This window comes from Papio anubis, chromosome 10 (genome assembly GCF_008728515.1).
Source record: "Papio anubis isolate 15944 chromosome 10, Panubis1.0, whole genome shotgun sequence".
NCBI classification, from domain to species: Eukaryota; Metazoa; Chordata; class Mammalia; order Primates; family Cercopithecidae; genus Papio; species Papio anubis.
This window is the reverse complement of record NC_044985.1, coordinates 122,690,574-122,716,469: the sequence shown is the minus strand read 5'-3', so window position 1 is coordinate 122,716,469 and position 25,896 is coordinate 122,690,574. Positions and strand designations below refer to the sequence as shown.

General features: G+C 50.1%; 2 protein-coding genes across 3 annotated transcripts in view; one reads left to right on the top strand and one right to left on the bottom strand.

Annotated features, from left to right (window-relative positions):
• The window catches only part of TWIST2 (twist family bHLH transcription factor 2), a 58,915-nt gene extending 38,021 nt beyond the window's left edge, over positions 1-20,894 (bottom strand). For both annotated transcript variants that reach the window (XM_017947129.2, XM_021924220.2), the window contains exon 1: positions 20,196-20,894. In XM_017947129.2, coding sequence (XP_017802618.1) covers positions 20,231-20,713 — 483 coding nt within the window. In that variant the 5' untranslated portion in view covers positions 20,714-20,894 and the 3' untranslated portion in view covers positions 20,196-20,230. The remainder of the gene's footprint in view (positions 1-20,195) is intronic.
• Positions 20,895-21,028: 134 nt separating this feature from the next.
• LOC101003902 lies at positions 21,029-25,656 on the top strand. The gene has a single exon (XM_031651912.1). The coding sequence runs from the start codon at positions 21,456-21,458 to the stop codon at positions 22,017-22,019; it is 564 nt and encodes a 187-aa protein (XP_031507772.1). The 5' UTR covers positions 21,029-21,455; the 3' UTR covers positions 22,020-25,656.
• Positions 25,657-25,896: the final 240 nt, after the last annotated feature.

Below are 25,896 nucleotides of genomic sequence, written 5' to 3'. Positions count from 1 at the left end.
TGGATGCCACCCCCATCACTGGACCGTCTGATAATCAAATGGACACAAGCCCCTGTACTGGCTGGCAAGCAGCAGTCCCTCCAGCCTTGCTGAGCCGCGGGCTTGTGTCCCGGCCCTGCCATGCCTGTGGATCAGCCCACACTGGCACCACACTCAGCCCTGCCAGCGATGCCTGGGTGTGTGGGCAACAGAGGATACTGGTCATGGTGGCGGCAGGTGATCCCGGAGAGTTACCAACCTCGGAACACAGCTTGTCCCACAGACACAGTCACAGCCAGGGCTGCTTGGTGTCCACTGTGGGAAACAGCCATCTTGTGTCTCTGTCTCGAGAAGGGCCAGTTTGGCTTCCTGTGGTCCCATAGAATGATGCAGAATGGGAGGAGACCGGGATCCACCTGGCCATGCCCCCTGAGTCTGCCTGACTTAGCCAGTCACCCGTCCCCCACTGAGACTCTCCACCCTGCCCCTGTCTGAAGTGGGCAGGCTTGGGTTTTGTTTTTTGTTCTTCCAAACGCTGCTTAGCTGTGTCATCTGGACAGAAGCCCATCGTTTACCAGGGCAGGTTGGAGGGCGGGGGGCTCCTGGCAGTTGGGGAGTCGGGTTTGAGGCCTGGAGCTTACCAGCTCATCTGCACCCCAGAGAGGGCCCAGGGGCTGTACTAGACGATGTCTAAGGGCTTCTCAGCAGAGCCCCTGGGAGCCACGTGCAGAAAGCCTGACCACCTGGGCAGGTGCACCCAGAGGGAACCCAGGGCATGGGGCTGATGTCTGAGGGATGCCATCTTTGTGGGTCACTGCACTGGTCAGGGAGGTAATTCTGGAATGCCAGTCACCTTCCTAACCGCAGTTTTCCTTGGAACTTCCATTACACTGCATTCATTTTTTCTATCTTTCTTTCATTCCACGTATCCCAAGCCTCACTCCACGCAGATGGGTGGCCCCTCTCATGCCTTCTGCTGACCACAGTCTCTGCCCCAACACTTTCTTCAGCCTGCCCACTCCTTCTGCTGGTCCCAGGGCCACCTGGCCATCCCCAGCCTTTGCCTCCCACTTCTCTCCCTCCTGCCATCGAGGGACTCCCCTCAGCTCTGTGAAGAGCTGCTTCCCTCCTGGCCTCCTAACTTGCCGCCGATTTCTTCCTGATGAGGACATGACTGCCTTTTCAGTTTCTAATTCCAGGGCACTCAATACCTAAGGGCTCCATGCGGCATCCGCCTTGCATCCAGCCCGTTCCCCGGCCTCGGCCACCCCTCTGTGATCTCAATCTTCGGACGCCTGCTTGCTGACAGCTCCTCCATGCCAGGCTTGTGCCAAGGGAAAATATTCTTTCCTGTTTATTGAAGGGTTCCCAGCCACAGCTCTCTCCTCCCAGCCTCTTCCTCAGCCCACACCGCCCCGGGAGCTGGCTGGGACTTCTCTTTATTGTGCCCCTACCCCCAGAACCACTACAGACAGCCTGGCGAGGACTGGGCATTTTACTGAGGAGCGCGCGCGCGCGTGTGTGTGTGTGTGTGTGTTTGTGTGTGTGTGTGTGTGTGTGTGTGTTGGAGGCAGGGCATTTTACTCCCCAAAATAATCTTCCATCCCAGATCAGATGAATCACTTTCCCCCGAGACGCCTCCAGGCTAGGCTGTACAGTGGCCTCCCCCTCCCTCCCTGCCTCCCTCTCCCTCTCTTTCTCGACCTCTACCTCCTTTCCTCTGCAGAAGAAATTCGGAAGTTGTGGCCCTTCCAATGTTACAGCCAGCCTCCTTCCCTCCAGCTGCTGGCTTCTAGAATGGAAAAGGCCCTCCAAATAAGAGGCTGGCTCCTCTGTTTGGGGCAAACACGAGACCCCCAGGCTGCCAGGTGCGTTCTGCTAGGAAGGTAGCCAGGGAATTGTAAATCACAGATGCACAGAAAACATGCGCTTGCATCAGACACAGTGTAGTTTCTTTGCGTACTTGGTGGGGAAACAGAGGCTCCGTCCATGACCCCCACTTGTGCAGGGCATGGGCTGAGCCAGGCATCTGGACACAGGACAAGGACACAGTCCTGAAGGTGCTCCCGGGGTGACAGGCAGACAAACTGTCGCAGTTACCAGGCTGCTAGGGGATGTACGAGGCCTCAGGAGTCATCACAAATGCCACCAGGAGGGGTGGTTAGAGGCTCCCCAAGGAGGGGATGCTGGAGGCAGTCCTGGCGGGCATAGGGGAGATTCTAGCCGAAGGAGAGCAGCGTGAAGGCATGGAACATGAAGGCGCCACGCTTTTTTTTTTTTTTTCCATGGTGGTCTTGCTCTGTCACCCAGACTGGAGTACAGTGGCGTGATCTCAGCTCACTGCAACCTCTGCCTCCCTTGTTCAAGCAATTTTCCTGCCTCAGCCTACCAAGTAGGTAGGATTACGGGCACGCACAACTGTGCCCAGCTAATTTTTCTATTTTTAGTAGAGACGGGGTTTCACCATGTTGGCCAGGCTGGTCTTGATTTCCTGACCTCGTGATCTGCCCGCCTCGGCCTCCCAAAGTACTGGGATGTCAGGTGTGAGTCGCTGCACCCGGCCGAAGGCGCCACGCTTTAAGGACAAGCAGGTGGGTTTGCTCACCCCCTCACCGAGTTCTTACTAACTGCTCGAAGTGCTGGGTACAGGGTGAAAAGGACAGACACGCTCTTGGCCTGGGGAGCTCACCACGGAGGGTGCCCAGGGCTCAGAGGCAGCTCACAGAAGAGCAGGCAGGGCCCATGCCATGGGGAACCTGGGCGGTGCCTGGCAGGCCTGGCCATCCCACTGGCAGCAGGTGAAATGTGGGTAAAGGAACCTACATTCAGTGCGCTTGGGTAATGCCAGATGCGGTGTGGGGTGCGTCGTTCACGCTATTCCATTAACAGGTTAAGAGATGGAGTCAGGTCAGTGACTGGGAAAGGCACCCCAGGCTAACCATGCAAAGAAGGGCCTGAAGAGGGGACAGCAGATCCCAGGAGATGGGACCAGGAAGAAGGGCCGAGCCGGCCCCGGCCAGGCACTGCACAGTGGAGTGACTGGAAAGGGTTCATCACGGCGAGTGGCATTTCCACCACACAGGGTGACATGGCACAGACCGTGGGGATTGCTCCCTACCTACAGAGAGCATCTAAACTGGCGTGTTCACTGATGCCACATATGAAAAGGGACCTCTGAGCAGTGGTAGTGAGGGTCCTCTGGGTTAGGGGATGCCCATCTAATGCCACAGCAAAAAAAAGAAAAAAGCTTCAAAAGAGCAGATGGCACAGCTGGTCCTGGACCTGCAAATTCAGACTCAACCTGCAGGCATGTGGCTGGGCCACCCAGAGCCAGGAGATGCCAGGGGGTGACACGTGTAGGGCAGGGGTTTGAGCTGCTCACTTCTGGACCTGGAGGCTCCTGTGCCCAGGCTGAAGCTACTCGACCTCCCACGGGGAAACCTGACACGAGTGCCTCAGGCCTTGCTCCCGACTCAGGAGCACGTGAGAGCAGACTGCAGGGCTGTAGGAACGCCGACAGGCGCCCGGCTGGATCCAGGCCCCCCTCACTCTCCGGGGCACTCCCTGCTGCATGGGGAGGTCCCCGTGCACCATCGTTTGAAGCAGAGAGCCCTGACGTAATGACCCGACTCAGTAGGACGGGGTCATACTCGGCATGGAAGGAAAAATTTCATTTTTTAGACAATCGGACTGGCTGGGTTTGCTTCCTGGCTCTGCCCACTGCTCTGTCTGTGCCCTCAGCTGAGGAGTGACATAGGTCCCTCAGTTTCCCCCCTGTGAAATGGGGGTGAAAGCACCCAGCTCAGTGGGCCATTCTGAGGATGCAAATAATTTTGCTTGCCCAGTGCTGGCATATGCTTGCTGTGGATTTTCCACGAGCGGAGTGACGTAGCGTGGCTTTGCCATCGTTTGCAGGGGAGAGCAGAGGCCCCGCGGGTGGCCGGGCCCACCAACCCTCAGAGCAGACGCATCCTCCGGGTACTGCCTTGCAGGCCTTCCAGAGCTGTCTGCTCCTGGAGGATCTCCAGGCCTGGCCCGGCTACACACCCTGCACAAACTTTCCAGGGGGCCCTAAGGGAGGAAAACCCCTCACAGATGCTCAGAGAAGGGGACAGCCCCACGGGTGTTTCCAAGGGGCAGGGTGCAGGCCTGGTGGGTGCCTATACCAAGTGGATCCCGGGGCAGGGTGGACCCCAGGGCAGCGTCCCCACAGAGCAAGCCAAGGCCCCGCACCCTCCCACCTCCTCTTCCCCCGCACCTTGGGGGGTACAAGCCTCTGGGCCCCTGTCCTGCTGGTCTTGGCCGGGTTGGGTGGGCTGCCTCGTGCCCTTAGTCTCCCCTCCCCAGGCTGACCTGGCCTGGGGGCCGGGTGGGGCGCGCCTTGGAACTGGGAGCCGCCTCCAACCCTGCTCTCTGCTCCAGGCCTGGCCCATTCAAACCTTCCTGCTCTGTTTATTTGCACAGCCAGAAGACAAAAAGCCGTGGCTCTGAGTCACTCCTGCTCCCAGTCGGCTCTGATTCATGCAGGAGGCCCGCGGTGGGGACTAACCCTGGCCGTTAACCTCTTGGTTTCTTTATGTCTTTACAGCAGTGAACATCTGTGTCTTCGAACTGAGGATCAGGCCCCGATCGCCGCTCACAGTCGCGTGCTGGGGGTGTAATGTGGAGAAGAGAGGACACCACAGCACAGCCCGAGAGGTCCCCCCTCACCTCCAGCCCCTTCCCCCAGTGCTGATGGAAACTTACAAACATTTCAGTCATCTCTCCGAAAAGGATTTGGTCATCTGGCAAGGGTGGTCTCAGAATTTGCCAGAAATATGCGTCAAATGTAGCCCAGGGCATAAAGGAAGACAGGCTTACAAAAATTAGATTATGGCGAAGAATCTGAAAGGAAACGAGAGATTCTGTGCCTGGTTGATCTCCAGCCTCTGGGGAGGTGCGGCCTGGTGCTTCCTCCCTGTAGGTTCTGGAGAAGCTGGCACACAGGGATGCCCCGGGGCAGGGGGTAGACCCACTCTACGGCCGACCTCTCCTCAGTCCCACACATTTGTCATTCATCATACAAGGCCAGGGGGACGCGTGGTTTTCATTTTTGATCCTGGTAAAAAGTGAATAGAGTGTCTCTAGCAGCTAAGAAAGGGCTTTTTCTAGCTCCACTGAGTGAGTCGGGGTCCAAGCACCTCTTCTCAACTTGGGTTCGGGGAACAGCTAAGGAGTTCATTGTGGTTTTTTCCCACTTGTTTCCCCAAAGCTGAAGTGGTTTATGACTAACAACAGCTATCCCCAAATATGTAGAGGAGTGAAAAAAAAGGCAGAAGAAATGAGGATGCTGACATCTAACAGCGTGGGGATGAATGCCGGTCCCATCACGAAGCACCATTCGGGAACTGCCCAGCGGGTAAAGGCGAGCCGGAAGGGCTGAGACCGCACAGCCCTCACTGCCAAAGGACGCCGCCAGCTCCACAGGGAGGCCGCGCTGGCACATTCCGATGCATCTTTCCAAATTATCCTAACGTGAAAGGCCTCTTGTGAAAACGATGGATGGGCATATTTAATGTAGACTGCAGAAGATACAAACATATATTTTGAAGGCCACTCTTTTATATCACTTTAGCAAGAACCTAAGTCATAACACTGAGGGGGGGTTCCGGTGAGGACGTTCCTATGTGGGCGGCAGCTGTGTTTTCACTGCATTGCCTTATGATGGGACTGGGAGTAGCTGCCCTTCTCTGGAGGGAGGGTCGGTCAGCATGTGCCTGCCACACTATCTTTACAAAGCAGTGGGCACCTCTGGATTTGTGTTCTCAAATTGCCGAAGTGATACAGGGCATTTGTGGAAAATCTAGAAATTAAAAAACAAAAAACCAAAAAAACGAAGGAAAGGAAGCTCTTTCATCAACTTTTGGTCCAGAGACATTCGTTCTTGCCGCTTTCTCTCTAGACAAACACACCCATGCATGCGCACACACACTTTGATTTTCCAGCCTGAGATCGTATGAACTGCTCCATCCTGCAATCATGGCCGTCACTTTATTAAACATCCACTAAAACACACACTTGCTAACTGTATAGTGTTCCAGCATATGCACCAAGCAGAGTTTATCCCACCTATTACCCAGGACATTTTAATTTTTTCACCAATCTTAATGAAGCTGATACAAATTTCTTTGTTGCTAGGCAACTCTGCTATTATTCACTTAAGATAACTCCTAGAAATGGAATTGTTCACGCAAAGGGTATTTTCAGTCCTAGATCTTTTCTTACCTACTATCGAAATTCCTTTAGAAAGGTTGTGCAGTTTTTCTTCCCTCTGGCAAATAGGATAGCCTGGTTCCCCTACCTTCCTCAGTACGGGGGATGATAATTATGTATTTTTTTCCAATTTAATAAAAATAGTATCCTTCTGTTTTATTTCAAATTCCTTGGATTATTGTTGAAATTCAACCCTTCATGTGTTTATTGGCCAACTGAATTTCTCCTTTTACGAATTTATATTTTTTGCCCATATTTCCTACTGGGTTATTGTCTTTTTAAATTTTTTAAAGGCCTTTTTTCTAGTAAGAACATTAACCCATTGCAAAATAGATTGTAAATATTTTCTTCCTGGTTCTTTAAAAATTTTTGGTTGTCATAGTTATTTGGTATATAAAAGTTGAAATTTTAATTTGGTCAGTTATTCTTTTGCTATTTTATTTATGATTGCTGGACTTGGAATGGTCAGCTTTTGGAAGTAGATCGTAGGAAGGGCCTGCATTAGTAAACGCCACTTCAGCTCACTGGATGTTCACCGCTGCCACCTCTAAGACACTGGCCTGATGTCCCGCTGTGTTCCGTCCACAGCGTGGCTGTGGTGTTCTGTCCACAGCTGTGAGCGACTGTCCCTGCTGGCTTGGGCCATGGCACCTCAGTGGGATGAAATTATAGACCCCCAGTGGACGCTCGATCCCAAGGATGGTACTGAACCCTATATATACTATATGTTTTTTCTATCTGATGACTGAGAGACGGGTGGGACGGAGCAGGACAGCTCAAGATTTCATCAAGATACTCAGAATGGTATGCAATTTAAAACTTATCAGAATGGTGTGCAATTTAAAATATCAATTTTTTTTCTGGAATTTTCCATTTAATGAGTTTGGACTGTGTTTGACTGTGTGTAACTGAAACTTCGAAAAGTGAAACCATGGATAAGCGAGACGGCTGTAACGGGATTCACCAGGAAGCCTGTCTTTGCTGTTAGTCAGGTGGTGGCAGGTGTGCTAAAAGGGATGCTGACTCAGTGCATTCTCTGACACCAAGGTCTGGCCTTCAGGGATAGTGAGAAGGACTGGGAGGAGGAGTGGAGGGGATAAGGGAGGGACACTGTGTCCCGGAAGCCTAAGGGTGACAACTTGGCTCAGAGAATCCAGATGGTGTCTCTGAAAGTCAGTTGGAAAATCAATGCTGGAGGTACAGTTTCTAGTTACCCAAACTCACTGGGCGCTGGCTCCAGTGTCCCCCCAAGCATACAGAGCACGGGCTGGACATGGCCGAGCCTCCGATGTAGTTACTACGAAGCAGAAGTGGCCAGAAAGGAGAGCAGAGCTTCCTCCAGGAAGAGCAAGTGTGCTGTGCTACAAATGTGAATAACGTGCTAATGAATCAGAGCAGCTGGGCTCCGCGCCCCGGCAGCTGCGGGAAGAACCCCTGCGGCGGTGACTGATGGGGGCCATGAGACCAAGATGTGTCTGGCTTGAGGATGACCCATGTTCCTATCAAGCCGACTGCACAACTTAACTAAGGAAGCAACCAGGGCCCCAGCGTCCAGTCCTCACATCTCCATCTGGAGTCCTCTCTCTCCGCGGCTTTTGGGAATCTCTTTCCCTTTGCGCCTCCTCCCTGGTGGCTTTCTCTTTGCTCAGCAATGGGACTGGGAATGGGGGAACAGCAGCATCACATGGAACAGTTTTTGTTTGTTTGTCTGTTTGTTTTGAGATGGAGTCTCGCTCTGTTGCCCAGGCTGGAGTACAGTGGTGCGATCTCGGCTCACTGCAACCTCTGCTTCTCAGGTTCAAGCAATTTCCCTGCCTCAGCCTCCCGAGTAGCTGGGATTACAGACGCCCACCACCTCGCCCAGCTAATTTTTGTATTTTTAGTAGAACCAGGGTTTCGCCATGTTGGCCAGTCTGGTTTCGAACTCCTGACCTCAGGTAATCCACTCGCCTTGGCCTCCCAAAGTGCTGGGATTACAGGCGTGAGCCACCATGCCTGGCCCAGAACAGTTTTTATCTGCTTTTGGCAACTCGACCCTTGGTGAGATCCTTTGGGATTTGCTCCAAGTTCTCCTGAGCCCTCAGTCTGGATTCTGAAAATTCAAACAATCCTGGAGCCCAACACCATCTTTGTGGCTTCTATAAGTGTCTCAAAATCTGACTGAATAATGCCACAAAGGTGATGATGTCTTAAAGGTGATGATGTCTTAAAAAGAAACAGGATGGGGTCATAGCTGAGGGAGCACTCAGAGTAGCTCTGGGCAGTTTTGATAGCCTCTCAAACACAGGTGGCTGAGGACCATGTAAAGGGTGCACAGATCAGGGAGGAAGAAAAGAAAAATGAGCAACCAAAGGAAAACACACAACTGGTGCTGAACGATTTAGTGCCACCCTCCCTGTGTCTCCCGGTATCTCCCTGTCTTCTGGGAGCAGCACCTGCACACATGAAGAGCAGGAATCCCATGACTCTGGAGGTGGCACCAACTCCTTAAGGGCCTCTGAGCCCAGAACCAGCCTGAAGTGGTCCACCGAGCAGGCGGACGAGCCCTGGGCTGTGGACAGCCTGCTGATGGAGGCGAGTGGTGCGCACTCACTGGTCACCCTTGTGCGTCTTCCCGTCAGGTACCAGACACCCCTGCTACAGATATGGCAAATGCTCCTGGCTCTCCTCTAGGGGCTGACTGCGAGCGGCATGGAGGCTTAGAGTCAATCCCTCTCCGCCTCTGGCCCCCAGAGTGTGAGAACTCAGTCTACTGTGGAGAGGCTTCAAGAGGTGTAATCGACATACCACAAAAAGCGGAGGGCAGGCAAAAGAAACAGCGTGCCTCAGAATTGTTTGATGCTCTTGTTGCCACGTGTGCATGCATGTGTGTGTGTGTGTGTGAATAAACACATTAGGAACTAGAGGTCCAAAGGAAAATGCTCTTAGGCACAACTAGAATAGTCAGATAAGCGCTGAAGCAGGAGGATAAACTGGATAAGGTCTCCGAAAAGTGAGGGATGGGTGAACGCTTAGCCCCTTAGCCCCTCCACCTCCAACTAAGCACCTCAGTTACCAGAGATGCACATCGTCTGGGAAGTAGGATTTTTTTTTTTTTTGATGATGGTAGTAAGATACATATAATATAAACTTTATCATTTGAGCTTTTAAAGTATAGTGGAATTAAGTGCATATACCTTGTTGGGAAAGCATCATCACTATCTAGTTCCAGAGCATTTCGTATTATTCCACACAGAAACTCCACACCTGTTCAGGACTCACCCCCACCATATCTCCTCCCATGAAGCCCTAGAAACCTCCAGTTTCCTTTCTGCCTGTATGGATTTGCTTATTTGGGACATTTCATATAAATGAAATCCCAAATATCACAATATGTAGTCATCTGGCTTCCTGAGCTTAGCATTATGTTTTCAAGGTTCATTCATGCTGTAGCACATACTACACTTTTTGTTTTGTTTTGTTTTTTTGAGACAGAGTGTTGCTCTTGTTGCCCAGGCTGGAGTGCAGTGGCGCGATCTCGGCTCATTTCAACCTCTGCCTCCCGGGTTCAAGCAATTCTCCTGACTCAGCCTCCCTAGCAGCTGGGATTATAGGCGCCCACCACCACACCCAGCTAATTTTTGTATTTTTAGTACAGATGAGGTTTCACCGTGTTGGCCAGGCTGGTCTTGAACTCCTGACCTCAGGTGATCTGCCCACCTCAGCTTCCCAAAGTGCTGGGATTACAGGCGTGAGCCACTGTGCCCAGCCTCATTTGTTTTTATGGCTGAATTAGATTCCATTGTATGGATGGGCTATGTTTTACTGACCCTCAGTTCATGGACACCTTGTTGTTTCCATCCTTTGACTATTGTGAATAATGTTGCTATGAACACTCATGTACAAATTTTTGTTTGAACACCTGTTTTCAATGTTTTGGGGTATACACCCAGCAGTGGAATTGCAGGGTTGTATTGGCTCTTAGAATTCCAGTAGCCAGAGGGTTATCAGAAACTTAGTCCATTATTTTACAGATGGGGAAACTGAGGCCCAGAGAGGCCATTACTTGTCTCAGAAATTGCAAGGCTGAGAGCAGAAAAGTGTTCTCCATGCCACACTTAACTTCAGTTAAGTCTTATTCTGGACCGTGGATCCCCCAGACACAAGACAATGGGTTCTGCCCAAGACAGTCACTTGGGGAGCTAGCTTGCCTCTCACAAAGTCAACAGCCTTTGGTTTCTGCCTAATTAAAATGTCCCAAATTAGAAAAATACCACCTCAGAAAAGCTTACTAAAGGGAAGAGTCACATATGATTTATTCCAGAAACAGTGACTTAAATTAATTGCAAAATCTGTTGTAGAGAGTCACACCGATCATGTATAGTCACAAGCATTTAAAAGTTCTAAGAATTAGTTAATTATGGTTTCACATTGTGATGAACCAAGTAGGAGAAAGCCCAGTGGGTGTGCCCAGGGAGCCAGAAATGCACACCAGCTTCACTTTCTGTCTCCCCACTTCCCTTTTCCTCTTTCTGGTTAGAAAAAGTGAAATTATGTAATTAACATTGAACAATATTTGCAACTTTCAGGAAATGGTACAACACAAGCTGATTGTCCAAGAGCCTGGTACAGAGAATGCCCAGGCCAGTTGGCTTTGGAGGAACCAGCCAGGAGGACAAAGTCTGTCATGTGCCCAATGTATGGTGTTTGTTTGCCTGTTGTTTGTTTGTTTGTTTTGAGACGAAATCTCACTTTGTCGCTCAGGCTGGAGTGCAGTGGCGCGATCTCGGCTCACTGCAACCCCTGCCTTCTGGGTTCAAGTGATTCTCCTGCTTCAGCCTCTTGAGTAGCTGGGATTACAGCCATGTGCCGCCACACCGGGCTAATTTTTGTATTTTTAATAGAGCTAGGATTTCACTATGTTGGCCAGGCTGGTGTCGAACTCCTGATCTCAGGGAATCTGCCCACCTTGGCATCCCAAAATGCTGGAATTACAGACATGAGCCACTTTGCCCAGCCTCAATGTAATATTTTATCTCTGTTCAAAGAGCTCTGCCATTCAAGCAGAAGGATGCTTTAAGAGACGGACAAGATGGTCGTTTGGCTTCTCTCAGCAAAGGCAGGGCTGGTTCTGCTTCGTCTGCAAACCTCAGCGGCGGCCTGGCATAATCTTCTCTTGGAAGCTGTCTTTAGAGGAGCTGAGGCTTTTAAAGTGGTATCTGACTGCAGGTTTCGATCTATCACTATTAAATCCAGGGGGAGGAAATCAGTGCTGAGTTACCACTTCCTTTCCTTAACCTTGGCAAATACTGAGCCGTGCTGGGTTCATGCTCAGACATTCATCAACACGACCTGATGGGTGACTTGGGCCTCAGCGAAGATGGGCTCCAAGGCCCATCCAGCCTCAGGGACCAGGGAAGTGCCAGAGTGGTGGGACAGTTATTTGCAAACAGCCAGCAGCGTCCTTCCTCTTGCTCCCCTCCTCTGTCATGGGATGGCCCTCCCGTCATGCAGGAGCACCATGCCCATGGCGCTCCTCCCCTCAACAGTCCCAGGCCAACCCAAGCTCCCTCCAGCGGTCCTTGACCCCAGGCACAATAGATGGCCCCCTGACCACCTTCCTCTGGGGGCCTCTGCTTTCTCTGGCAACTGAATCACCTGCAATTGTCACAGGGCCCTCGGAGGCAGAGCCCCTCTGGGGCTTCTTTGAGGCACCTTGCTGGGCAGTGTTGATGCCTGGGACCAAACAGGAGGGGAAGGCACCTGAGGGCCTTTTCAAGTCACTATGTCTGTGGCGGCCTCCCTCGTGACACTATTGCGGCAGTGTGGAGGGACCCTGCTGGATTTTTACAGTGTTGTTTTTATGAGAATGGCAGGAAGGGTGCTTTTTCTGAAAAAACCGCTGTCTTCTAGGTCTCTGAGGGACACTGAGGAAGAGGTGCTGGGTCTCCCGTGGTCAGCAGCAGAGAGAGGCACACGGCCCTGACACAAGCCTAGAGATAAATACAGAATGGGACCTGTTCTTAAGGGACCTGAGTCCCTTCTGCAGCCCTGATCCCTTGTGAAATTCTTTAAATATCACTTGACCTGTTCACAACCCAATCTTCCCTTTTACTTTGTCCTTCATGAAAAAAAAAAAAAAAAACTTTTCCATGTTACAAATTATAAATGATAGATTAATGTATACAGGGTTGCTGGGGAGGCACATGGAAATTACATTGTTCCACACTGAAATTACATGATATTATTCACCTGCGAACTGCAGTAAAACAAGAAAGGAGATGACATACAGCAACATGGAAACGAGCAGAGAGTTGAGTAACTGTGCTCATCTTTTGCTTGTGGTTTAATTAGAAGAAAATCCTACTCTCAGAAAAAAATAGTCCGAAGGAAAGTTTTGGAATTAGCAATAATTTAACAACCAGTAAAATGCCCTTCAGTTAATTCTACCCTTCCAATGCTCCCGGCTCGCATGGGCCACCTGGACCCTGCCTATTAACACCTTCGCAGTCACACAAGACGGGACCTCAAGATAAGCTCTCTCCTGGCCCTACCTTGGGGGCGATAAAACGCCAGTCCTGGATGCACCCCCTCTGCCACAGCCACCGCACGGCCCCCACAGAGTTTGGGGGTCATTGAAGCACACACTGAACCACTCAAAGAGCAGAGATGAAGGAAAGGAAACGGTACCTCTAGATCTCGTGATTAAAAGAAAATGCTGCCTGCATGAGAGAAGTCAACAAAAACAGGGCACCTTGGGATTCTTAGGGTACAGATATCTGTTTGGGGCACTTCTGTTCTGGTATCAGTGAAACAATACTTTTAGAAAACAGTAACGTGAGCCCACGAAGGAGAGGAGTCGCCAAGCACACACTGAGGCAGGGGTGCTGAGCACGCATGGATGGGCCGCACGAGGCTTCAGGAGCCCCTAGATGCGCGTCACTCAGAGGGTCCTCGGCCGTTCTGTATTTACAGTCTATATTTCCACGTGTGAGCTATCACGGGACCTGATGGTGGGCTTCTCATTCTTCCTCTGTTACTTTTTCATAAAGTGAAACCTCAAGTGGACTTCAGTTAATCATTTTTTAAAAGATGCTGTTTCAACTAAAGAATGTATAAGAGTATGTGCTGGTTTGGGGGAAGCAGTGGGAAAGATTTGCTGGAGAAGAAATGTTCACCAGACAGAAAAAAGAATGCGAAGTGATCACATCTTTCTCTCCTGGCTTCCCATCGACACATGCAGATTATCATGGAAGAGAGGAAAGCCAGGCGGCTGGGCACATGCTGAAGATTTTGAATAGTTAGAAAGCAGTATACATGTAGTATGCAATCTGGATTATTTGATTTCAGGAAAATTAATCCTCCACGAAGACGTTGTTCGCCCATTAGTGTCAATGATGTGAGCAGAGATGTGCTGACGCCCGGTTGGAGGAAGAAGAGTTTGCCTTCTCCTCTTTCCTTTCCCTTCCCTTCCAATTTGCAGTATTTTAGGCCTTTCCCAGAGAAATGATAACTGCCTTATTCTGTTACGTATCAAGACAAAACAATCTCCTTGAGACTGAGATTTAAAGTTCACACAAACTTTCCGGAAGGGATCCAGTCGGTACGGGTTTTGCCAGCCCTGCAGGCCAGCTCGCGCCACGCCTGCGCACTCTTCCGTCGAGCTAAAAATCTGAGCTGTGGAAGTAAAGGACAAGCAACAGGTCCAGGGAGTCCACGCAGGCAGCCGGCTTGCGACTCCGAGCCCTCTGCGCACCGGCCACACGAACCACTCAAAGAGCAGAGATGAAGGAAAGGAAACGGTACTTCCAGATCTCGTGATTAAAAGAAAACGCTGCCTGCTTGCATTTTCACATACAGAATGCTAATTCAACGTAGAACAGACAAAGAAAGCCACCGTGGCAGCAGAGCCCGAGATTGTACATGACTGGCCTGTGCTTTCTTTTAGGAGGTTGTTCATGCTCCAAGCTGTCCCTCATGGAGCCCCTGCCTCGGAAGCAGGCCAACATTTCTCCACCCTTCAGCAGGGGCATTTACTTACAGAGATTTAACAGAAATGCTAGGGTGGCATTTTGTCTGGAAAGCGATAGAAAAACAGTAGTAACGATGAAAGTTTCCATTTTTTCTCCACGGGGAAGACGGTAAAACGGTCTATAACCCTCCCCTCTCACAGCAAAAGGCTAAAAAGCTGCCCTAGCCCCTCCTGGGGGAACTGCTCTGCCTGGCGCTCCGGAAAGGCTCTGCCTGTGACCACACCACAAACCTCAGCCACAGGGTGGGGTCTGATGTTTAGTCAAGCTCGAAGGGTTAATACAAATCAAGGGGTTTGCCCAGATCTTTCCCGTCAGTCACACACCAGACCTGCACATCCAGAAACACAGAGGTGAACTGCCCGTCAAATTAGACAGCGAGAAATAGGAATCTAATGCCAGACCACATAACACAATTTACCATTTCCTCCCAGAAGATGCTGATGGCTATTTTTTTAAGGCAGAATGTGAACTAAAAAGTCAGGAGTATTTTCCAGGATAATCGAATTTGATAACCAAAAGCTCTTTTGAGTTCAACCCTGTCTTTCATTTCAGTGAAGGGAAATTCTGAACTAAAGAAAAGAGAGATGTCTAAGTTTAAAGGCATTGCTCTTAGGATCTGAGAAGTAAAACTATAGTTCTACATGAGGCTTCGAGAGAAGCTGGGTCATCTAAATCTTTCCCTGGTCAAATAACAGAGGAAAACAATATTATGATAGAAAACTGCTCAGTGAGGGACAGCCCCAGCAGACACTGCACTCAGCTCGTGCCATCATGCTCTGGCATCCTCATAATCACAGGATCATCATATTATTCTAAACATCGCAGTTGTGGATGAAATAGCCCAGATACCTGCAGCATGTCAGATACCGTTTGGGTTCAAAATGACTCTATTTTCAACTAAACACTAAAAAATTTCCCTCATGTTGGAATCAAGTTACGTGCTGGCTTTTCCAATTTCAGATCCAAGTCTCCTTTTGAAGTGACAACCATTAATAATCACTGAAGGGAAATCCCACTGTGCCTCAGTTTACAACAGCTTAAAATTCACCTTGTTAATGCTACCGCCCTCATTTCCAAATCGGCATCAGGTAAGGTGTAGTTTAATATCACTCAATCTCACTCAAGGGGTTACTACCAAACAAAAACACAAAATAGGTTTCTAAAACAATTATTGATTACAAATAACTATAACAGGGCTTAGAGTTTGAGTCTCTCTCTCTCTCTCCCCCTCTCTCTCCTCTCTCTCTCTCTCTCTCTCTCCCCCCCTTCCTCCTCTGCTATATCCTCTCCCTTTCACTGCGTTTGCCTCCAAATACTAAAACTCCATTCTCTATACTTCTTGGTGAATAATTTTTATAAATCATTGGCTTTAGAATTGTGTGTGTATGCTTAATGAAATTTAATATAAAATTAGTATCTTAAAAAGCAAATATAACACAGGTATCAGTTTAAGGTAGATATTTCCCAAAAGGTTTTATAAAATATTTTCTTTATTAGTATAGGAATAAATGTATTGCTATTATAATTGGTATTTCACCTTTCATATTTCTGGGATACTACTCTTTATTTAAGACTTATAAGGAATCACAGATTTAAACTAAAGTTATGAGTTATAGTGCTCTTCTCAGAAAGAGTTATATACTGGAAATATATTGAGATTCTCAAATGGCATCAGAAAAAAAATGTGGAGTTTTGCTCAAGTCACATTTTTAGTTTATTGCTCTGAGATAAAGCTTAGTAGTAATTTCTTAGATAATTTGCTTATCTAAGTATATAGATTTAATATTTTTGTGGAATATCTTTTTTATTTTAATTTTGAGATAATTATAGATTCACAGGAGGTTGCAAGAAATATTATACAGAGATTCTCATATCTTCACTCCTTTCTCCCAATGATGACATCTTGCAAAACCACAGTACAATTATCATAATCAGGAAACTGGCATCATCAATATCATCCCCAGACCTTATTCAGATTTCACAAGTTTTACATGCACTCCTGTGTGTGTGTGTGTGTGTGTGTGTTTAGTGCTATGCAATTTTATCACGTGTAGACTCAGGTGACCATGTGGAATATCTTTTTAATCAGTTTCTGTTTGTAGTGTTTCATCTTGGCTTTACTTTTGAAAACATCCATGTCTGCATCTATTAGATTCTGTTTCTCCTTTATGGTTTTCCGTTCCTTGGCTACAGTAACTTATTCATCTCTTCTTTGAATTTTATTGCCTCATTTGTGAACTCTCTGCTAGCGGAGAGTTCTGTATTTGGTTTGCTTTTTGCAGCACATTTATCCTTTCCCAGGAAAAGACACAAACATAAACAGACATTCCAGCATTTACAGGGTTTTTAAAGACACCAGTGAGAATAGATTAATATAAATACTAAGCTTAAAAACTGTCATAAAAGTTCAGCCTTTAAAATTGGCTTATTAAAATATTTGTTTTTTTAAAGCCCAGATTTAAACTAAAGTTATGAGTTATAGTGCTCTGCTCAGAAAGAGTTTACTTTATGTGTGTGGGGTTTTAAAAATTTTTTTATTTTTATTTTTTTGCCAGGCAAAAGGAATCCGGCATCTGTGCCGTCTACCCAGAACAGAGTGAAGCAAGGATGACAAGAACATGATGCAGCTCAAGATCTGTCTGAAAATATGAGTTTCAGGAAACCTCAGTGAAGTATTCTATCTCAAATGGCCTCAAACAGACACTGAAGTCTGAGGAAGTCCCTCTCCAACAAGATGAGTAGTAAGACTTCCCTGATGCAAGGCCGAAAGGACTGCTGATATTTAAGGGGACAAGACCCACACCAACAGGTCAAATCCCTACATCAGATCTCGTTGATAGGCATTTTGTAACCAAACATTGCTTATATTCCAGGGAGCTCAGCCTTTCATTCTACTTCTTCTAAACAAGCAAAAGCTCCGTTGGGATTCTGCGTTTCTGTTCTTCTCCGCGAAGAACTGATTTTCTAGCATCCCGAATACAGCAGTTAACAAACACCTTTGAGAAGTAAATTTTCAGGAGGGAGGAAAAGGCTAACGTATATTAGATGGTGAAGGGGTCATGCAATTTCTTCAAAGGAGCTAAAAGTTCTCAGAAAAAAAAAGTTTGTTGAGTAAGGGAAACTATTGAAAATCTGTGCACACTTTGCAGAAGTTAGAGAAGATGTTTTCTTTAACCACACAGCAGGGAAGAGGACAAACTTCTGATAAACTAAGGGTCACCTTCCCCCATCCTCCAAGCCAAGTGGCCAGGACCCTGCTGCAAAGGCTCAGGCATTTAATGAGAATACTAAAAAAATCCTTTTGAGATTTTTCCATTAGATGAATCCAACTGACTGGCCAAAGACACCTGATTTATTGTCTAATTGTGCTTTTAAATACCAGGCCAAAGAAGAAAGGCAGGATAGATATCAGCACCAGCCACACTCCACCATCTCTTGTGTTTCTCTTCCTTTCAAAGGACAACTTAGGCTTTGTGCTGCTGTTAGTCTCAACACAGTTTCTTCACATATGTGAAAACATCCCACATCAAACATTAAAATCACTTACAATGTACTGAAATGTCTAGAGATTCTTTACTGATGCATACAATTAATGCTTCTTAGAAATGCTACAAATAAAAACAAATGCTGTTTAGCAACATTTTCAGGAATCAAACCAATTATAATTGTATTGATCTTACAGGGAATAATGAGTTAAAAACAAAAAGAATGACAAGATGTTTACCTAACCTGCCTGATAAATAAAAACAAGGTGTGTCCAGAATCATTCCTGGATAAAATTTTTCCATATTTCTTTTCTCTCCTTTTAGAGTATCTACTTAAAGAAACTAGCTTGTTTGAACTACTCAGTTATAGTCCAGTACATAAAAATAAAAATAAATAGGCTCCTTATAGATCATCGGCTCTCCCACTACCTGTGTAATTATCGATTATATTTTTAAGGACTTTTTTTTCCAAATAAGCTCTTAGCACTGTTTTTATTTATTTATGACAAGTATTGCATTTTATTTTTCTATAATCTTTAATGGTTATCTATGGCTGATTCTCTAAGTTTTGAGGCGTGAAATTATTTTTAAATGAATTTTAAGTGTTCCTACTAAATTCTAGCAGCATCATATCTACTGGTATTTGTTTTCAGTAATTTTCTGGAGGGCAGTCTTAACGATAATTACAGTGACATTTTCCTTAAACATGGTTCAACGTGTGTGTTTTTAAAAAGATGACATTCCTCATCTGTTTGTTCTTATTTCAGATGTGCTATAAACCATGAATGAGGTAAAGCATAAATGGAAGCAACTAATGGAAGCTCATTATTTAGGCAGCGAAAAGCAGAATTAATGTATTACCCCACTGTAGCGTTTAGTACTCAGCCAATCCAAACTTCCCTAGAGAAATATGTGATTTGAGACACTTTCCATCTGTTTTTGACAAAGACAGGAGAAGATTCCCACAAGTTATTTTCTGCTGAAAATTCTTCTTAAAAAACTATACAGTTATCATTATCTCAGGAGGCTCTTTCATCGAAAGAATTTTCAGTGACATCGAAATAACAGTTGAAAAAATGAAATAAAACCCACCTGTGCTAGATCAGCTTTTCGTGGCCTCGGCAACAACATTCGCAGATATTATAGTACCACATAAAAAAAGAAATAGATATGTTTGGGAAGAATAGGCGGCCGGGTGCTCTTGATTAATCTAAATTCCTTCTGTGTGAAGTAGAGACTTTTATAAAAAAACATCACAAGATGTGCGAGGAACTAAAACATACTAAGGAGGAAGGATTTTTAACGCGGCCCCAGCAAAAAGAACCCTGTGCCCCTCCACGGCCCAGGACGGCGGATGAGAGAGGGGCTCGCCTGCTCACCGAGCCTCCGGGAAAGGACGGCGCCTCTGTGGCTCGAGCCTGTCTAAAGGGACTTGAAAGGTGTCTGGTGAAAAGGACCCGGTGCGGGACGCCCTAATCGCTCTTCCAGAGGAAACCAGAACTTCGAGTGCTCCTGGCAGCTGTGTCCCCCGAGCCTTCTCCTCGCGCAGGGAGGGCCCGGCGCGCACCACCTCCCTGTCCTCCAGACCTGCTTCCCAGCCTGGACCCCTCGCCCACCCCTGCGGTGCTGAACCCAGGACGCGGCACGGGCGGGGCCCCTCCGGGGCACTCCAGGGTCAAGGTTGCGACTCAGGGCTCCCAACTCCTAGGTCGGCTCCACCTGCCTGTGGGCGCCCTGGGGCTCCGCGCGGCTGCGTCCACCCCCCTGCTTCAGCGCTCCAGGCTCTGCGCCCTCGGCCCAGGGCCCTTCTCGGGCACTCCCGGCCCTGCGGCTGCTCCTGCCCCGAAGCGCAGGGCAGTTTCCTCTCGTCCTCCCCAGGCAAACCCTGGAGCCGCAGGCCCACACCTCTATGCCTACTGGGTCGGCCAGGGGACCCCAGGTACCAGCAGCTGGGGAGATCTGAGTGTCCGCCCGACGAACGCGCTCTACCCATGCCCGGGAAGAGAGCGAAGCCATTAGCCCGACACCACCGGCTCGGGCAGCTTCGCGGGCGGCCTGCGCTGCGGCGGACGCAAAGGGCAGCCGGTCCCCATCTCCCAGTCCCCGGCCGGTCCCGGTAGGTTTTTCTGATGCCCGTTCCTTCCACCGCCAACCACGGACACCCTCACACCACCGAGAATGAAATATGCGAACATTTGTCTAAGTATCTTCGGACCGCGCCGGGGAAGTCACCGGTCCGCCGGTTCCCAACTGACACCCTCGCGTGGAAGTTTGCACTCAGGGGTGTCCCTGGGACTGGGAGCGTCCCTCCCGCCCGCCTTCGTTGCTAAGAGGAAAAGCGCACGGCATCCACGCCACCGCGGCCCGCGGGGCCTTCCCGAGGAGACACGCGCAGGCCCCAGGGCCCCTGCGCCCCTGCCGCCCGCCCCCCGCAGCGGAGGGCGCCCGTCCCGCGCGCAGCACCTACCCTGGCGCGCCGGTCCGGAGGTGGGTGGCGCGGCGCTAGTGGGAGGCGGACATGGACCACGCGCCCTCCATGCGCCACACGGAGAAGGCGTAGCTGAGGCGCTCGTGGGCCACGTAGCTGCAGCTGGTCATCTTATTGTCCATCTCGTCGCTCTGCAGGACCTGGTAGAGGAAGTCTATGTACCTGGCGGCCAGCTTGAGCGTCTGGATCTTGCTCAGCTTGTCAGAGGGCAGCGTGGGGATGATCTTGCGCAGCGCCGCGAAGGCCTCGTTGAGCGACTGGGTGCGCTGGCGCTCGCGCACGTTGGCCAGGATGCGCTGGCTCTGCAGCTCCTCGAAGGACTGCGCGCTGGGGCTGCCCTTCTTGCCGCGCTTGCCCGGGGTCGGGCTGCCATCTTCGCTCGACTTCTTGCTGTAGCGCCGCTTCCGGCCGAAGCGCTTGGGCTGCCGCTCGAGCTCCTCCTCGCTGGTGCCCAGGCTGTCCACGGGGGACACGGGCGAGCTGGAGCCCTCCTCCATGGCGCCCGCCCGGCGCGCGTGGGGCTGGGGGCGCCGGGGCGCCGAGCGCGCGCCGCTGGCCAAGCCCGCGGTCGCCGAGTACACGCTCTCGGAGTTGCTGGAAAGGCTCTGATTTCAAGGCCGGCTTGTGCAAAAACCGAGGTCTCCGGGAGAGGAAGTTATTCTAACTTTTTTGGAAACTCTAGCCGGGCTGGGTTGCTAAATAGTTGTCAGGAGCTAGGGCGGCGCGCTGATTGGCCGCGGTGGCCGGGGGCAGGACAAGTTCTGGGGCCTTCGCCGGCCGCCCCCGCCCCCCGGCGCGGCACTTTCAGTTTTGCCTCCCCCTTCGGCCCCGGCCTCGGAGGGCATCCCGGGGGCCGGGTCCTCGCCCGCCGCCCGCGCCCCCACCCCGAACGCAGGACACTCTCCGGCCGCCCCGAGCCCTAGGCCTGGCCAAGCCTGGCTTTGTCTGCCCCTTAACGTAGAGATCGGCCCCCACTGGGCTTTGGGGGGGTCTCTCTCTCGGCCTGAGGGGCTCGAGAGGCGAGTCCAGCCCCAGATGCGCTCCCCGAAGATAAGGACACAGCCAGGAGCCTCCTCGACCTCTGTGGGTCTTGGCCGCCCCCGGGCGCACAGCTAGTCTGCACCGCGGCCGGCAAGCTTAGGCCTGGGGTCTGGGGAGCTGCGCGGGCAGCGGTCTCGGTGCCCCGACCGCCAGTGTAAGGACAGTCGGGGACCCCTGGAGACGCCCGTGCCCAAGGACATGCCGCCAAGATCCGTAGAGATGCCACCCTTCGGGCTAGCGTGCATGTCGGGGACCATTTCTCACCCGGGCTTGCTGGGGAGCCCCCGCCGGATGCCTTTACCGAACCTTCTTCTAACTCCTTTAAAACAACGCCACAGCGAGCCTCTGCGGGAGCGCCCGGTGCCCGCCGCGCCCGCCTGCCTGGCCCTGCCCGGGGTTGCTGGGCGCGGGTTGGGGCGCCTGCCGGCCCGCCTTGTCCTGCCCCAGCCTCTGCGCGCCGCCTTCGCTTCGCGGGTCAGCGGAGGACGGAGGGCGCTCCAGGAGCTGCACGAGGCTGCCCCGGGCCCGGCTTCCGCTGCACTGGGCGCCCGCGGGCAGCTCCGAGCAGGAGGGCGCAGGGTGGCTGGAGTGTGGGGCCCGGCCTCGGTGAGCGACACCACGGCCCCCGGCCCCCGGGCCATCTGGACGCTGAGCGTGAGCGCGTTTGAAGTGGTTCGGGGGCTCTTTGTTCGCCAGGCCGCTCTGGCTCTGGGCCTGGAGGTGGTTTACGGCTTGGATGCCTTTGAACCTATTCCCAGGTGACCCGGGCTCAATTAGGCCCGGGCCTGAACCTGGCTGTCAGGCAAGCCGCGTGATCAAGGGCGGGCTGGGCCCTTTTATTGAAGTTGAACCCGAGGCCGGGGAGTGCTCGGCCTCCGCTGCTCCTCCGGCAGGCCAGGCGGGCCGCGAGGTGGGGCCCGCGGGCCACGACCACCGCGTTGGGAAACCCGAGGACAGCAGAGAGCGGGTTCTTCGCACCCCTGTCTGAGGGCCCTGGCTCCAGCCGTTCTAGGGGATGTTTTACCAACAATCCGTCAAGGAAGGCAGAACGCCAAGGAGCAGGCCCTCGCATGCATGTGACTCGGTAGCAGCGCCCTGCGCAGTGTCTGCGCACCGGACCCGCGGCTTCAGTTCGATGACTAAAGGTTCTGCAGAGCCACCGCCCCCAGCCCCACCCGGCCTGACCGCCCTACTTCCTCTGCGCTGGGAAGGCCCACGGCCCCTCTAGTACAGCAAAATAGCTTTCCGGGTCCCTTTCTTCAAAATTCTCAAATAAAAATTTAAGGAACGAGAGAGACAGAGAAGCCAGGTCCCCAGCCATCCTGCCTGTGCTAGGCTGCATCCCTTCCTGGGGCTTCACGTCAGATGGACAGGGCCTGTTTTTCCCGAACTGGCCTTTCCCTGGTTTCTTTGCTCAGAGCAGTAACAGTAGCGATTTGCTGCTTTTTTTTTTACCAACCCTGTGTGGGTCCAAGGACATAGAGCCAGCGACATCTCCCCCTTCCCAGATGCAGAGGGCTTTTACTGAGGAGCAGAGCTGCCTGGTAGCCTGCTTCGCCACCCCTGTCTCTCTGTCTGCGTGCCCCTATGTCACTCTGGCTCTGTCGGTGTGTCTCTTTCGCTGTCCTTCTTTCTGTCTCTCTCTCCAGCAGAGAGAGTTCATACTTTAGTTTGAAAGAAAAACAGCTGAGCTTTGGTCCTGAGCAGCCCAGGGCTCAGCCCAGCCCTGAGGACCAGAGGCCCCGGGGACGCCTTGGAAGGGGAGAGCAAGCTGGGTTGCAGGCTCTTCTCTGCCTAGGGAGATGGGCCTGGAGGATTTCACCTGCGACCCCCGGGGCGCCCAGGTGCTGTCATAATCGGCAGCCCAGTGCAGTCGTCTGGATGCACTTTCTTCATGGCATATCTTTTCTATTTTAAAATACTTTAACAATGATTAAAGTACTGGAGTCTGTGTTACTGACGGGTGCTTGCAGAAAACCTTGGTTAACGGAATTTGCAGTGTCTTTCTTATGCTGTATTGCCAGCCCCTCACAGTCATTACCTGGGCAGTGACCCCTTGCATAAATAGGAGAAAATGAGGCACGGTGGCATTTAGCAGCGTTTCCAAAGTCACCTGCAGGTTGTCTGGGGAAGTGACAGCATTCTTCTCTTTTGAGGAGGGGAATTTGCTGAATTAAAACCCAAATGAAAATATCATCAATTTGGGAAATAATACTCAGGTTATTGATTTAGTTTGAGTTTTTTTTCTTTCAAAAATTAAGTCAGTGATAAGGCTAATAAAGCCAATGTATTAATAGCGTAAGTACTATAATGTATCTCTGTGTGAATATTCTTTGCAGGACCACCCAGGCTCACTCGGACTTGAATTAAATATCACGCAATAAAGATCCACAGAAGTAAATACAGTTCTTGGGGTACTTATTCATTATTGAGTATGGAAAATCCTGTGAATGCTTCCTTTCATATATGTAAAAAAGTGTGCTTTGTTTCATGTGACTTTGTGTTTTTTAAAAAAATGACCTGGTGTTCTGAAAGATTCTTCTATTGCACGTTTTCCTTAGGGCAGCAAGTAAGAGAAGGTGATATGTTTTCACAGCGAATATGGTGGCTATTAGTTTGGCTTTAATCTTGCTGCAGTGGAATGACACTGCTGGGATTATCACCTGGGGATAGTCTTCAAGAATAGGGGCCAGGCATGGTGGTTCACGCTTGTAATCCACCCAGCATTTTGGGAGGCCGAGGCGGGTGGATCACCTGAGGTTGGGAGGTCGAGACCAGCCTGGACAACATGGTGAAAACCCATCCGTACTAAAAATACAAAAATTAGCCCGGCGGGGTGGTGCGTGCCTGTAATCTCAGCTACTTGGGAGGCTGAGGCAGGAGAATCGCTTGAACCCAGGAGGTGGAGGTTGCAGTGAGCCGAGATCACACCACTGCACTCCAACCTGGGTGATAGAGCAAGACTGTGTCAAACACACACACACACACACACACACACACACACACAATAGGATAATGCAATTATACAGCCCCTGGGCTTTCTTGGGACAATAAACTGTGTACTTGCTCAGATGTGAAAAACATTTAGTAAACTCTCAGGAGCTATATAAAGCAATGAATTTACATATTTGAATGCCATTGTCACTACCTTTTGTCAAAATGCCTGCACAGGTGAACCCACCTGAGCTCTTCAGCAGATCCTTTTATAGTTTAACTCTATGAAGTTCTTGATGGAGCCAAGAGACAAAAACCAAGATATTGTTAAAGGTCTAGTTTCCATTCCCAGTGACGTAGTGGGTTGTTCCCTCCACTTGAATTTAGTGAACTGAGAGCAGATGACAGAGCAGCCCATATTTGTGTGACAGAATCAATCCAACAGATTAATGAGTCAATGACATTGATCCAGGGATTGATAACAGCATCTCCCAGTCAAATAGCACCTCCTTATTTGCAAAGCAAATAGCATTAGCTCAGTAGCAGTCTTACACTAACACAGCGCTCCACTGACACTTTTCCATCAAACTAGTCTTGGTGCCTTCCTTTTGAATTATTCTCTCTTAGACTGAAGTAACAGGGAACATGACCCATTATTTTAAGAAACCACAAATTTTCAGAGATGGACTCTGGAGAATTATCTGACCAAGTTTTGGCATTTCTGTATAGATTCTAGGGATCTTCAGCATCATGTTGCCGAATGTTAGAAATATGCTGTCTGGGAAAAAGCTATCCTCGTACCATGTATTGTTGGCTTTATTCTGGCAATACTTTATGCCTCCCTGCAACCACCTGCCACCTCCTGAGATTTCAATCATCCAGCACATTCCCCAGTGTGATAGAGCAGCGGTAGGGGTTGGGGGTCACTGCAAAATCATTTTTCAGTTCTAAAAACCAGGGTTGAAGATACTTCTCGAATCTAGTCGTAAAGTGCAATGTATTCTTGATGATAAGCATCAGAAAGAACACTTTCTGAATGTCAAGTCCAAGAGCCAATCTTCTGCCTAATTTCAGCAATGACACCAGCAGGATGGAATCCTACTTACAAAGAGCCAGAACCTAAAGCCCAAGGCACACATCCTGTACAGGCAGGATTCTCCTTTAAAAATCCCCACTGCTACTTTGGGAGGCCAAGGCGGGCAGATCACTTGAGGTCAAGAGTTCAAGACCAGCCTGGCCAACATGGCAAACCTCATTTCTACTAAAAACACAAATAATTAGCCGGGCATGGTGGTGTGTGGCTGTAATCCCAGCTACTCTGCTGGGTGAGGCACGAGGAAGGAAATCCTGGTAACTGCTGCAATGTAAATGAATCCTGAAGTCATTGATGCTATGTGAAATAAGCCAACACAAAAGAATAAATACTGGCGGGGCGCAGTGGCTCACGACTGTAATCCCCGCACTTTGGGAGGCTGAGGCAGGTGGATCACCTGAGGTTAGGAATTTGAGACCAGCCTGGCCAATATGGTGAAACCCTGTTTCTACTAAAAATACGAAAATTAGCCAGGCGTGGTGATGCACGCCTGTAGTCAAGCGAGATCAGATCAGATCGGGTTCCGGGATCGATCAGATCGATCTTGCGGCGGGCAGGCAGGCGGCAGAGCAGGCGTGCGACGGCTTGCGGCAGGCGACGCGGGCGTTTTGC